This window comes from Tachypleus tridentatus, chromosome 3 (genome assembly GCF_004210375.1).
Source record: "Tachypleus tridentatus isolate NWPU-2018 chromosome 3, ASM421037v1, whole genome shotgun sequence".
NCBI classification, from domain to species: domain Eukaryota; kingdom Metazoa; phylum Arthropoda; class Merostomata; order Xiphosura; family Limulidae; genus Tachypleus; species Tachypleus tridentatus.
The window spans coordinates 80,400,585-80,416,120 of record NC_134827.1 but is presented as its reverse complement, the minus strand read 5'-3'; the positions used below and the strand labels follow the sequence as shown (position 1 = coordinate 80,416,120).

The 15,536-nt window shown below is 38.2% G+C and overlaps 1 protein-coding gene across 6 annotated transcripts in view; it reads right to left on the bottom strand.

Annotated features, from left to right (window-relative positions):
* Positions 1–15,536, bottom strand: part of LOC143247320 (uncharacterized) — a 64,927-nt gene that overhangs the window by 17,883 nt on the left and 31,508 nt on the right. For 2 of the 6 annotated variants that reach the window (XM_076495163.1, XM_076495166.1), the window contains exons 2-4: positions 12,852–12,993; positions 12,140–12,279; positions 9,792–9,900 (exon numbers count right to left, since the gene is read on the bottom strand). In XM_076495163.1, the coding sequence (XP_076351278.1) occupies positions 9,792–9,900; positions 12,140–12,279; positions 12,852–12,993 (391 nt within the window). Of the gene's footprint in view, positions 1–9,791; positions 9,901–12,139; positions 12,280–12,851; positions 12,994–13,467; positions 14,025–15,536 lie in introns of those variants that run through there. The other 4 variants (XM_076495161.1, XM_076495165.1, XM_076495162.1 and 1 more) reach the window with 4 other exon arrangements.

The following is a 15,536-nucleotide window of genomic DNA, read 5'->3' as shown; positions in this document are numbered from 1 at the left end:
CGACTTAAAAAACTGTGACCAATGCGTGGTCTAGTTAGGAGAACTTCCTCTTTCCGATCCTTAGGGAAGAAAGATGGCCAAATTCCAATATATGGTTTTATTTGGAAAAGCTTGTTTTCATGTTGCTCACTCCAAGTTGAATGCCACCTGGCACTGAGCCAAGCCTTGAATACAGGACCATAGTCTATGTGTGGAACAGAGAGCAGTGATAGTGCCAGAGCATACATTTAGCTGTGGTGTCAGCGAGCCCATTCCCATGAATACAAATGTGGCATGGTATCCAGAAAAACTTAATAGAAGTAAATGTTAAAGAGAAATGGGCCAATCGGTCTGGAATATTGGCAAGAACAGATTGAGAACTAACGTGACGAGATTTCAGGGCCAGTAGAGAACTAAGCAAGTCAGTATAAATAGTTCAGTTTGAGTACTGCTTAACTTCTATGTGATCCAGAGCAAGAGAAATGGCATACAGTTCAGCACTGAACTCAGAAGTTGTAGTGGGTATTCTGCATGAAACCACCAAACCACAACATACCATGGCAGAGCCCACACAGTCACCTGATTTCAAACCATCTGTATAAACAGGAATGTTCAGCAAATAACAGAGTGTTTCCATTCAGGAGTGTCTGCTTTTCTCAGATGACTTAAAGAAAGGTTACATTTTTGGAAGTTAATAAGCCATGGTGGGATGGACTGACCAGTGGATACAGCAATGTTATCCAAGAACAGACCCAATTCATCCATCTGCACCTGGATATGAAGGCCAAAATGAGCAATGGCAGACCACCTGTTCTGAAAAAGCATGGCCAAACGAGGAAGGACACACAACCCCAGCTGGAATGCTGTGGTAAGGATCAAAGTTTTGAAGCATGCAGTAAAGACAGTTGAAAACGGCAGAAGCGTAGAGAAGGTTCATGAGACTATGTATTAGCTCTAGACTGGAGGAGTGCAGAAAGCTCCAGGGCAAAGCCGAAGTCCCTACTGATGAATGGGGTCTTGCATCTTCAAGGCAGAGATCCTTGCAGAGCCATAAACCATTGACCCATAGTCTAGTTTTGATCAAATAAGAGCCCAATATATCTTTAGCACAAAACATCGATCCACACCCCCAAGTGGTGGAAGAGAGAACACTGAGGATATTCAGTGCTCTTGTACGTTTGACTCACAACTGCTTGTTGTGTAGCATAAAAGGTCAACTTCTGGTGAAAAATAATCCCCAATAACTTCATCAATAGGGAGTTAAGGATCAGGATGAATACCCATTGGCAGCAAAAGTGCATGCAAATGGTTTTAGAGAGAGAGAAGTTAAAACCGTTTGCTGTGATCCACTTCAATAAATGATTGAAAGCAGTCTGTAGCTGCCACTCAACATAACTCATGTTCAACGACTGACATGAGGTGTGAAAGGCGTCGACATAAAGACTGTTTCCAACAGTAAGAGGGAGTTGTTCGATGATGGCATTAATCTTCATACTAAAAAGTGTGACACTCAAAATACAGCCCTGAGGGACTCCAAGTTCCCGTAAAAAGAACAAAAGAGTGTCAAACCCAGACAAACTTGGAATCATCTGTCCATTAAAAGAATTTTTAATAAAAATGGACAAATGACCATGTAACCCATACAAATGGAGGTCTTGCAAAATGCTATACCTCCAAGCAATATCATAAGCCTTTTAAAGGTCAATGAATATTGATACAAGATGTTGTTGTTTCAGAAAGGCTTCTCTAATTGACATTTCAAGTCGATTCATGAAAAGTACGGTCATCGGGACCCACACTGGGTATGCAAGAGAATGTTGTTTGATTTGAGGAATCAAATAAGACGAGCATTAACCATCCTCTCTGAAGTCTTACAGAGACAGCTCGTCAAAGCAACTGGGCAGTAGTTTGAAGGAATCTTGGGATCCTTCCCAGGCTTAGAGAAAGGTAGAACAATAGCCTGGTGCCAAGCATCAGAAAAAACAAACATTCTCCTGTCAGATCTGGTTAAAACAGTCAGAAGATTAGCAAAAGAAGCAGGAAATACATGGTGCAACATCTTGTAGTGTACATCATCAGGTCTGACCAATGTACTGCCAGACCGATGAAGGGCCAGTTTGAGTTCCACCAGTGTAAAGGGGATATTATAGCCATAGAAGCAATCAGCTTGAAAGGATTGTTTGTTAGCAATCAACTCAAAAGAAAAGAGGTGATTGTTCTGCCCAAGTCATGATGGCTAAGAAGTTGGAGGATGAAGCAGAAGTGGGCCAATCGGTTTGGAATATCGGAGAAAACAGATTGAGAACTAATGTGATGCAATTCCAGGGCCAGTAGAGAACTAAGCGAGTCAGTATAAATAGTGCAGTTGGAGTACTGCTTAGCTTCAATATGATCCAGGACAAGAGAAATGGCATACAGTTCAGCAGTGAACACAGAAGTTATGGAGGAGATTCTGTGCACAATCACCAAACCACAACAAACCATGGCAGAGCCCACAGAGTCACCTAATTTGGACCCATCTGTATAAACTGGAATGGAAAGATTGTTCGAAAGATGTTCTGTAAATAAAAGACCGTACTTCCAATCGGGAGTATCTGCTTTTTTCAGATGACTTAAAAAAAGGTCACATTTGGGGACTGTAATAAGCCATGGTGGGATGGGCTGACCAGTGGATACAGCAATATTATCCAAGAACAGACCCAATTCATCCAACTGCATCTAGATATGAAGGCCAAAAGGAGCAATGGCAGACAGTCTGTTCTGAAAAAGTATGATCCATCGAGGAAGGAAAACGCAACCCTAGCTGAAATGGAATGCTGTGGTAAGGATCAAAGTTTTGAAACATATGGTAAAGACAGTTGCAAATGCTGGTAGTGCAAAGAAGGTTCATGAGATTCTACATATAAGCTCTGAACTGGGGAAGTGCAGAAAGCCCCAGTGCAGAGTAGAAGTCCTTGATGATGAATGGGGTCCATCATCTTTAAGGCTGAGGTCTGGCAGAGCCATGGACCAGTGATCCATAGTCAAGTTTTGATCGAATAAGAACACGATATCTTTAACATAGAACATCGATCCGCTCCCCAACTAGTAGTAGAAAGGACACAGAGGATATTCAGTGCTCTTGTGCATTTGACCTGTAGCTGCTTAATGTGTGGTATAAAAGTCAGCTTATGGTCAAAGATAAGCCCCAGGAACTTGGTCTAAGGGACCACAGGCAGCAAAATTTCACTGATACCAGGGGTAGAAATATTCTAAATTTTCAGCAGGACATGTGTCCTGCTAGACATTTGAAATTTTAGCAGGACACCTCAAAATTGTCACCAGACATTACCGAAAACAAGAAATAAAGTAGAGACAATTATTATATAAAACAGAATCATTTTATTTATGGCACTGAAACATTATTTCAAAACAAGTGGCAACAAGCCTTGTATCCATTAAAAATGACACATCAATCAAACTGGTAGATTTAGTCATCCAGCACTAAAACATCAGCTGATGTATACTCAGTATCTCTATTGTCTCTACATGTGTGAGTTTCATGTGGACTCACAAATTGTCTGGTTTTTTTACTGTCCTTCCACCAGGATTCTACAGACTTGCACAGTAATTCTGTGCTTGCAAGATCACAGGTCTTATTCTTAGCTAATTTTATTGCCATCAAATTATTAAAAGAATCATTTATTAGTTTGGACTGCCACTCATCCTTAATAATGGCCATCTGGGAAAATCCACGTTCTGGTTCAGCAGATGACATGAAAATCACCTGCATGAGGCATACCAAGGCCAACACTGTTGATCCAGGGAAAGGTTCACCATCCTCAACAGTAATTTGACTTATGTAACCATTTGCCAGTTTGTTCACATGTTGCAAGTTCTTTAACAATTTTCTGGGATCTCTCAACATGATTCAGATTGTCCAGCTTCTCTTTGCAAACAGCGAGTTTGTCAGAAACAATGTTCTCAGTATCAGAATTTTCTTGCATTTTGAGATGAAGAGATGTCAAAACAGGCAGAACTGCCAAGAGTATGTCCATGTACAGAACGAATTTAAGGCTTGTCAAAGTACTGTATAATCCTGCAGCTTTCTGTCCACGTTCCCCTTTGTTATGCAGCTTTACTTGATGCAAATGCTCTGCTAAAGCTGGCCAGTTATGAGAAACTGACTCCAGAGTGTGCTCTTTGTAGGTCACCCACTGGGTTCCTGTCCCTTTTGTTGGCTTTCTAACAACGTTATTGGCTTTACCAGCTTCTTGAGGCCAGCCCAGTTCTGCGGCAAATTGTCATAAAACTTCCATAGGTTTTCTAAAAAGGTTTGGATACTATCAAGGTAAGGTATGTCCTTGATGGTCTTCTTAATTGCAAGTTCCAATCTGTGACTAACACAGTGGATCTCTATCAAATAAGGTTTTATGCCTTCAATCTGTTGACAAGTCCTTTATTTGTGCCAAAATTGACAGCTGCCCCATCAGCTGTCAGGCATACAATTGATTCAACCCAGTCGGGAAACTTGCCATATATGGACAATGCTGCAAGTACAAAAAAATTAGTACCCAATATTAGTTCCTTTCTGGGGAAAAAAAAAAGTAAATTTGTACTTTGGAAAATTCAATTGTTCCATTATCTATTACACTAGTTGTGCTAGGTTAAGCTCCAATTCTGTCAGTGGTAAATACATGGTTCTTCTTGGTTTAAATCAATTGAAGAATGCTTGAGTTTTCACTGATGTATATTAATAATGGAATGACTATGTAAACCTGAATTAAAACACAAATGTGGACAATATTTTGTATATTTTAATTTTTCTTAATTAGGAATTCAGGATAAATACAGAAAATTCTCATCCCAGGTAATTAAGAAACCTTTACCTGAACTAAGTGCCTGTAGCAAGTGTTCAAAATCAACCTTCTCAACTGACTGCAGACACAGGAAGTGGGTTACTGGGTAACAGTCACTGTCCAAGTATCTTACATGACTATCTCCTGCTCAATGCTGGCAGTGTCTGTTGAGTTGTTAGTCATAATGCCAAAGAATAAATGAGGTGTGCAAACGAGATCTTACATTAATTCTAATTGTTTCTTCAATATACTTCATAAAGATAACTGCTTGTTTGTCATTGGCATAATGTTCTGCTAAGTTCATACCAAAGTTGTGCTCCTGCAGCAACAGAAGCTCTTGAAAATCACTGAATGGTTTGGCATTCAAAGCCATATAAAGAGCAGTCCTGAACATCACAAGCAAACGATCTTTCTCAGTCTGGTTAAGTTTGCTCAATTCTTTCATCATGGGAGTTAAATCAGGCATTTCTTTTACTGTCTTAGCTTGACAACTTAGACTGTGGGCACGACTGTTTTCATGTTCCTTAACAGCACTTGCTCTCAGGTTGGAAGATCTTTTTATGAAGGTGTTCTTCTGCCTTCCACTATTTTGGTCATATTCCTGACAAATTGAGCAAAACATCAGTCCAGTAGTATTATTATACTTCAGCCATGGTCAGCATCTATTCCATTCATCCTGGAAGTGATGAGTAGGCTTAGCACCAGTACTAGCAGTAACAGTTTTTGCTTTAACACTTGGGCTTGGGTCAACAAGCTTGGGTTTTTTCACTCAGGGTTCCATAGTATTGTCTTCTGATTCATTAATCTTGGCAGTCACTTTACTATCCGGGATGGCACGGACAAGGCGCCCTAAAAAGCGCATTTTGTGAGCGTTCACAACCGTTTTCTAAAATTTGCAAGTTATTTTCCACTCATCATAGAATATACTTTTAAGCAAAATCTTTGGGCTGTGCATACACAGCTTTTGCCTCACTCATTTTTGAGGGGACGATGTATTTGTGTCCGATGTGTTAGGAATATAACCACTGGTCACGATGTCCGGTGATAGATGGGAAAGTGCTGGTCAAACTTGATTTTTTTAATGGACATGTCTGGCTTTAAATAGAAAATTTCGAAGCCTGATACAAGATGTTGTCATTTGAAAAAGGCTTCTCTAAATGACGTTTCAAGTTGACTCAGATAGTCCATGATGGAATGCTGTCGTCGGAACCCATTCTAGGTGAGCGAGAGGAGGTTGTTTGATTCGAGGAACCAAACAAGACGAGCATTAACCATCCTCTCTAAGGTCTTACAGAGGCAGCTCGTCAAAGCAACTGGATGGTAGTATAAAGGGATCTCAAGATCTTTCCCAGGCTTAGAGAAACGTAAGATAATAGCCTGGCACCAGGCATTAGGAAAAATATTCTCCTGCCAGTGTCATAGTGTACATCATCTGGTCCAACAAATGCACTGCCAGACTGATGAAGGGCAAGTTTCAGTTCTACCAGTGTAAAGGGACGATTATAGTCATAGAGACAGTCAGTTCAAAAGGAAAGAGGTGAACGCTCTGACCGAGTCTTGATAGCCAAGAAGGTGGAGAAACAAGCAGAAGTGCCAGATACCTGGCAAAAGCTTTCACCTAGAGTATCGGCGATGCTCCGGATATCAGCTACTTCTTGGCCATCAGAGAGTAAGATTGAGAGGGGGACAGAATTGTAGTGCCCACTGACCTTTCGAACCCTGTCCCACATGACTTTGGTACTGGTGGTAGAAGATATGCCAGTTGTAAACTTAATCCAAGATTCCTTCTGGCTTTGATGTCTTACCCACCAAGCATGTGCACGGGCCCACTGGAAAGCGATGTGGTTTGAAAGTGTGGGATATCTACAGAAAGTATCCCAGGCCTGTTTTTGAGCCTTCTGTGCCATGTAGCAGGCAGGATTCCACCACAGATGAGGATATAGTGGAAAACGTGTGGAGGTTAAAAAAGTACATTGAGCATCTGCTTGTATAATACAGTCAGTTACTGCTGCCACACAGTCGTCTATTGATGGCTGAGAGACAATGGCAGGATCAAGTTCTGCGAGAGCAATGAAAGTGGACCAGTCTGCCTGATCCAGCTTCCACTGGAGCATGCAGGTTGGGTGGCATCAACCACAGCCAGTCTCTCTCAAAAGTACAGGAAAATGATCACTGCCTCATGGATTATTGTAGACCCTCCATCAAAAATGGGAGAATGACGAAAGGGAGCAAACTGGGAGATCAACAGCAGTAAAGGACTGACTAGGTGCATAAAAATAAGTGGAAGAACCAGTATTGAAAAAAGAAAGGTTGTGATCAGAGACCATATGCTCTACAGAGCGACCTCTCCTATCAATATCAGCACTTCCCCAGAGGGGATGATGTCCATTAAAATGCCCCAGGATTATAAAGGGAGAAGGCAACTGTTCAATGAGAGCATCAAGGTCTGATTGATCATATGTCTCTCCAGGTGACAGGTAGAGAGAACAAACAGTGATGGTATGACCCAAGAAGACACAGATGGCTATGGCCTCCAAGAGTGTGTTAAGTGACAAAGACAGGGTGGGCACATGCTGATCAACCAACAGTGCCATCCCTCCATGCACTCTTCCATCACACAACCTGTCATTTTTGTACAAAGAAAACTACAGAAAGGTGACTGCATCAACAGGTTTCAGAAATGTTTCAGAGATGTACAGGTTGGTGGGAAGCAATCAGTGCTCTGATGTCATGCAGATTAGAAAGTAAAACTCGACATTTCCATTGTATCAGCGTGGCCATTTTTATTTACGTGCAGGCAAATTGGGTGGAAAACCCTTCTGTTTATGACGTCTTTTTTCGTTACTGTCTTTATTTGAGGGAGGCCTATCTACCTCCATAGATCCTTCCCTGGGTCAATAGGACAGGTCTTTATCGTTGGAAGAGGATTCCAGTGATTGAAGACATGAAAGAATGATTGTTTTGCATCTTGAGGTGGGAGAAGAAGATGTACCTGAGGAAATCCCTGTACCCAAAACCAAAGGAAGTGGATCTAGAAGTTTGCTGGAATGAATGTCAGGGGCAGAGATGGGTGTTGACATTGATTCATCAACGTTTTTAACCATGGAGGTCAAAAAGACTTTTTATATGGTTTGAGAAGGATTCTCTTGGAGACACAGAGAAATCTGTCTGCACTCCCACTGTAGTAGTGGAATGAAGTGCAGCAACATATGTCCAAGAAGTGGTGGACAGTAACTTTCAAACCTCAGGGTAAGTAATGTTATGAATCATCTTCAAATGCTGCACTTTTCTTCCAACCACTTAGGGCAAGAACAAAAGTAGTATGGGTGAGAGCCATTGCAATTGACTCAGTGAGAGTCCATTTCACACTCACAGGCATTGTGACCCTTGCCACCACAACAAGCACACGTCAAGGAATCATGACATGATGTCTGAGTGACCAAACTGTTGACACTGGAAACATCTGAGAGGGTTTGGAATATATGGCTGTACCTTGTAATTAAGATCACCTGCCTTGATGGTGGCAGGTGGACGCAGTGATGTAAATGTTAAAATGAGGACAGTGTTCAGCATCATATTTCCATCTTTGCAAGTGGAGATATGTTTTACTGAATAAACTCCATAGGTGGAGAAACCAGTGAGAATTTCCGACTCAAGGATGTTCTTCATATCCCTCTCAACAATAACTCCTTGTGACGAGTTCAAAGTAGCATGGGGCATAACCTCAATGGGTATATCCCCAATCGCCTTTGAATGTAAGAGAAGTTCACTGCATTTAGATGTGGATGTTTCCACCAATATGTTACCAGAGCAAAGCTTTTTGACTGACTTTGGAGAGCCATCAAGTCCCTCTTCTCCCTTCTGAATAAAAAAAGGGAGACATTTTCCTTAAAATGTCTGAAAGAGAATGCAATACAAGAAAATAGGGTACAGGTGTTACAGATGTTGAAGATTGCTGCTCAGAATCTTCAAGACATGGTCGTTTACATATGGACTGTTTTTTTCACTATTTTATGTAAGTGTTAATTTGGGGGATTATTAATAAAAAAGGAATATTTTGGTACAAACTGACCCCACCCACCATGAAGCCCTATGAAGGGACCCACCACAAGGACACTGCAGAAACACCAGGGTTTCATGAGTACTATACCCAAACACTAGTATCAGATACACTATCCACAACACCTGTTAAGACCATCCAACACTAGTATTTGGGTGACCCAGCCCAGGTGTATCAACCAGTTGATGCACCTAGGGAGCCCACCCCAAGGCTGCCTGTCTACATGAATTCAAGGCCAGGGAAGGTTCTGTTCTTTCAGTTTACCTCCTCTGGGAGGTCCCCTCACCACATACAGGAATCCACACCAAGGGGATTTCAAATCAGAGATAACAGATCACTAAAAAACACTGGGTGTCAACATTAGCTCCAGCTGACTGATTCCAAGTCAGAGACAGGATAACTGAATCCTAAGTAACACTGCATGTCAAAACCAGCTAAGCTTACCAACTCAAGGATGAGAGAAATGATTAATAGACAACAAACTTGTAGATTCTCCAGAAAATAACATTTAGTGAGCAGTTATAACCTTCCCTAAACCTCAACAAACAGATACGTATGAACACAACTCAAAAACAAGTAACAGGAAGGTTTGATAAAAATTGGAAGGTAACAGGGATGTTTAATAACAACAGAATGGTAATAGAAAGATTTTATAAAAAAACTGAAAGGCAACAGGAAGGTTTGATTATTGAGTTATGGCAACAAAAAATATTGCCATAACATGATGGAACTGAAAAAACTAAGATTAATAACTTATAATGAAGGACTATAACAATATTTATAATGGTAGGATTGGACAATGCAAATGAAATTTTTACAAAATAAACATTATTACTAAAATACATAATTAGATCATACATGTGCTGATTATTTATTACAAACAAAAATCACCTACCAGTAGATTCTACACTTACCTACAGTTGGTCTCTGTGTTTTTAGTTTTGTCTACCACTTTCTTAGAGAAATGTTCACTACATTTTTTTATACTTCTCTGTCCATAACATTCTCCTCCTGTCCAGTATTCTATAGAGAAAATATTCCTGGGTTTTATCACTGTAATGTTACACTTTTGTAGGATCTTTCTCTGAATGATGCTATGGGTTTTATATAAGTCTATTCATACAAAAGGATCAACCAATCATAGCATGACCAATTTCCACAGCTGGGACACTTTCTTGTTTGTAACGTGAACCACCCACCTATTCCTCCTACATGACTGATAATAGTTATACTTCAATATAAATCTATATTGGAAAATTATCAAACACTGAAGAAATTAAGATCCTATTGTCTTGTCTGTAACCTGACAAAATCCTACTATCCTGACTGTACCTTGATCCACCAACTGATACTGACCACATTGTAAAATAACCCCATAACACATCCACTACATTGTCTTTATTCTTGTCAATTGCTTCTTTTCTTAATGTACAGCTATTTCTATTTCTATGAATCATTTTCTTTAAATTTTTATCTCCCTTCTGGTAGTAACAAAGAACATTACAATACTGTATTACATGAAAGTGATTGGCAAATTACATCAAAAATGTGAAACAAAACACAGCAAGTTGCTGTCACATACTGCTCCCTAGTGTTCAGTTGTTTAATCAATGACAATTTGAAGTTTACAAATTTGTTTGAGAAGTAGTATAACTCAAAAAACAAAACAAAAAACTTTGAAGACTGTTTGTAAAACCAAAATCTAAACACACACACATCCACACAGTTATCTGGTTACAGAGAGAGAATACATATTTCAATGTGATATTTACAGATACAAAGTTATTAAAACATTAAATACACATTCAAAAAAATAAACAAGTATCTAATGACCATGGAAAGAAACATACTTGACTTTTATACAATAACATGCTCCTTATAACAAGGCTGACTACATTTCAAACTGACATGAAAGCATTGTCATGCCACTCTCAAGACGAGACCAATGGACGAGACAAACACACAAACATCCCTCTTTTAGAATGCAAACATCAGTACTGTGATGATACTTGTCTAGCAATAAAATCAACTAAATAACTGTCTGCTGTAGTTGAATCGAAGCCTGGATTATAGCACTACAAGTCACACCAGAGAACAAAATAACTAATTTAAAAAAATGTTCACTTGCATCTAATTTCAAGGATCTCTTATTTACAATCTTATTGAGTTCCATTATGCATGATCTATTTACATGTTCTATAATGTATGGATAAAATTGCTTTTCAGTATGACATTGATTACATTTTCTCTTCTGATTTTTCAAGATACCAACTCAGCACACTGTAAAATAGAGTCAGACAGAGGACCCATGTGCCAGCGACAGGCAATACCTCTGTTTGCACCTTATTTATAACCCCTTACGCCAGGAGCAAAGTGTGGTTCTACAAACTGATGGTGCAGAGAAAAATCAACCACAAGCACAGGTCCCTGGAAGTTTGGAGAGCACCTTAAAACCTTCCAAAGAAACCCAATAATCTCTCTCATGAAAAACCTTCCAAAGAAATCTGGTAATCTCTCTCATGTAAAGAAGGGAAAAATAAAACAAAAGATACTTCTTTTATCTCTCCTTAAGAACTGTCACTAGTGAATTCACACCCATAAATAAAAAACAAGTACCAGAAATCCCAATACGTTTTCATGAGGTTTACAAACTCTTATTCATGGTGAAGCTTCACTTCATAATCTTAATTACACTTCAAAATAGACTGAAACACACAACAGAGAGACTAAGAAAAAGAATAAAAGTCACTTAGTCACAAACCAGTGACCGAGAAGTGACCTTGTAGTAAATCCAACAGAATTTCAGGAATTATTTACATAAATATTTGTTACAAGTCAAGAAAGGTAATTATCTTTCTACATAATTCACTAGATAGGCCTCAATCAAAGTACTGGGTATAATTTTGGTTTCCTCATCTGAGGAATGACAATGACTTATTAAGAACGGTTCAAACAGGAGTTATTAGAATAATTCTGAGAATAGAAAAGTAATCTTTGGGATTGAGTAAAAAACCTCAACTTATCTTGAAATAAAGGGAAAACTTGATCTTATTGAAGATTAAGATTTGAAAGGTTGATAGGATAAAGGCCTCTTATCTATTTGTATTGTATCCTGAAGAGAAAAATTATGGAATATTTGCCATCAAATGTATTAGAGGTCAGCACTTTACATTAAATAACTAGAAAATGCACTTGGGGTTTCATAGAATTATAAAAATCTTTTTCAATTTCTGAAACTCTACATTCAGTTTAGTATGCTTACCATCTGAATCTTCTCCTCTGCAAATGTAATGAATATTATTTCTAGTTTGGCTAATCAGGTCACTCAGTTGATGCCTTTCACTTTGTTCCATGCATTTTTGCGAGTAGTTGAATATGCAATTCATGTTTTTCCTTAAATTGCTGCAATATATTTTAAAATCTGGTTAAAACAAAGTTTCACCTACAATGTATTCTAATTAAAACCCCAAAACATTTTAAAATAAAATAATACATACACATAAGAAAGCAACATTATTTACGACATTCAATATGCCAAAACTGAATGATTAAGATTTCATATACTGCATTCTTTAACCATATTAAGAAATTATGTACACTATATTTTATTAAATGACATACCTAAAAAATGATACACTGGGATTGCTAGAATAACTACAACTTTAAACTTCATGTAACACATGGGCTATTGAATAAATGAAACAGCAGATACAACATTTATTATCATCAAAGTGTAGGTTCTTTTTTGTTGAGTGTTTTTTGTTTTGTTTTTACAATAAACAGTGAAAGTTCTGGATAACAAATGTGACTGTCCATCACTAATATAGTAATTCACATTTATTTTATTTTAAATAAAATGTGATACAAAAATGGGCTAGAAGAATCAAACAAATGGCTTTAATTGAAGTTTATTGCAGATTTCACAAGACACTCTAAAACAAAACCTTTAACTTTAGTCAAGTTATTGAAAGTACCTGCATAACATCTTCACATTAAGCTGTGCTAATGATGCTTCGCTGACATATCTGTGCTGCAGAACTGCAGTTTTGCAAATCTCTAGCTGCCTAGATGAGCATTCTTCATGTATTCTAGAAGCTGCTTCTGTACAAGTTGCTACTAGAAGGAAACAGAAGTAAAATAATTACACTGGACACTATTACAGTTGTGCTAGAACCAACTTGCTTTGTAATTATGAAGAAATATGTACTTAATTTTAGTTAAAATAAGAAGTAGTTATAATAACATCACATATTAACCTTAGAAGATTTTCAGTACCCTGACAACCAAAAATATATATATGACACTGACCTCTGAAAGTCAATTATACAGTGAACAGAACATGTATGACACTTATCTAGAAGAGATAATCCATGCAGTAGTAACAGCATTCATGACACTGACCTCCAAAAGTCAATCATACAATGGACATAGCATACATGACACTTATCTCTAAGATCTAACCATGTGGTGGACACAGCATGGATGAGTTAAACTGTTTCACCTATACATATACAAATCAGGAAGTTAACAAGTATACAGTAATATCTTTTTCATTTTATAAATATTATGATAAATATAAAAATTTGTTACCAAATCTTGGAAGTAACCCATTTGTGTTATACTTTGCTCCAAAGAATCTCTGAACTGAACAGCAAGCAATCTCATCCATCAGGCTGTACCTGTTGAAGCAGTTCTCATCACTCTTAGACTATAGGTCAACTACTGACAGAACAGACTATGAGTTTTTCACAACAGCTACATGGCTCAAAAACTGAGAAGGCTGTGCAGATTTATGACCTAATATTATCAGAACCAACTTTCTTTATACAGTTAGTGCTCTCTCCTCTCTCGTATTCATCCTAATTTCTAATCCTTAACATCCATCAGTTCCTTTCTCTTCTTTATCTTAATTTCTAATCCATCATATCTATCAGTTTCACTCTTATTTATCTTAATTCATAATCCATCGCATTCATCAGTTTATTTATTTATCCTAGTTGCTATTTCAATTTCTCTATCCTGACTAGGGGGAAACAGACGTAACATCATGTTGAGTGTCCTGCATCCTTATCAGAAGGTTGAACCACCTGCACGCAGACATGCAGCGCCATCAGACCTATATACTCTTAATTCTTGTAACTAAGCGGAGATTTTAAATGAACATACAGTCCCCGGCTTCAAACTAAAAGTTTGTTTATATAAAGAACAATGGCTCTTCAAAATATTGTTTTAAAAATATGTCCTGTTTTCCCTTAAACTTTAATCACATATTTGAAATACATTTCCAGATTTTACTAATACCAAAATGCTCTATAAAATAATCAAACAATCGTTAAATCTCATTCTGGACATTTTACTGCAGCGAAGATTCACAACAGGAGTTAGGTGCAAACTGTCTCGTCGGGAAAATTCCCGCAGGCCACTTTAGAAAAGTATGTAAGAAAGTAAATTAACGCTCTTTCAGTACAATAGAGAAATAATTATTTATCTTTTGTAATTACTATAACATGTAAATTAACACGTGTAATTCTATCAATAATGATGCTCATTAAAAATGATTTAATTAATAATGTTTCTGTGGAAAACGTTGTCCCTTATCTTATGTAAGGCTCCGAGTTATCAAAATTACCGACTGAATGAACAATGTATGATTGGTGTTTCAACATAAAATTACATGTACGTTTTATGTGGCTATTCTTGTTATTTTTATGACAAATTTGTGTTCCTCCCTCACATTCCTCAAGTTTGTTTGCTTTTTTTCGTAGAATCTTTTACCAGTCCGCCATTGATATGAATTGTTTGTTTGTTTGTTTGTTTGTTTTGGAATTTCGCACAAAGCTACTCGAGGGCTATCTGTGCTAGCCGTCCCTAATTTAACAGTGTAAGACTAGAGGGAAGGCAGCTAGTCATCACCACCCACCGCCAACTCTTGGGCTACTCTTTTACCAACGAAAAGTGGGATTAACCGTCACATTATAACGCCTCCACGGCTGGGAGGGCGAGCATGTTTGACGCGACTCGGGCGCGAACCCGCGACCCTCAGATTACGAAGCACACGCCTTAACGCGCTAGGCCATGCCAGACCATTGACATGAATTAAATTCTGAAACCTACACATTTGAAAGATTTTTTTTTCTTTTTAATGCTGTGTACTTTAAAAACTATGTTCACCACAAAACTCTGGCTAGAAGGCAGCCTAAACCTATCACCAAGACAGCGGGTTGTCTGAAATAAACAAGCAGTTGACGCCTGGGAATGTATATAAAACGGTTAGGCCTTGTCTCAAAGAACGTTAGAATCCCACTGCATGCCAAAGTGAGACTGTTTATCAGAAGTGATGAGATCGTGAAAATACACAACACACAGAATGCGCTTTGGCCTTGGGTATATACATAAACTTTTCAAGAGAACTTGTAAAAGACTTAAGAGATTTTCTCACGTCTAAACCTTCAATCTCCACTTCATGCAAACATACATTATCAAGTGTTACAACATCAATAAAAGAAAAAGAAAAACATTACAAAAAAACGATCTTGTTAGACTGTTACAGTCCACTTAACACTAATCTGGTTTACCTGTGGCTTAAAAATATTTCTGTCCAAAGTTTGGCGTTGTTCTCAACCGCCACTGAATGCCTTATATATGAGAGAATTTGTTTG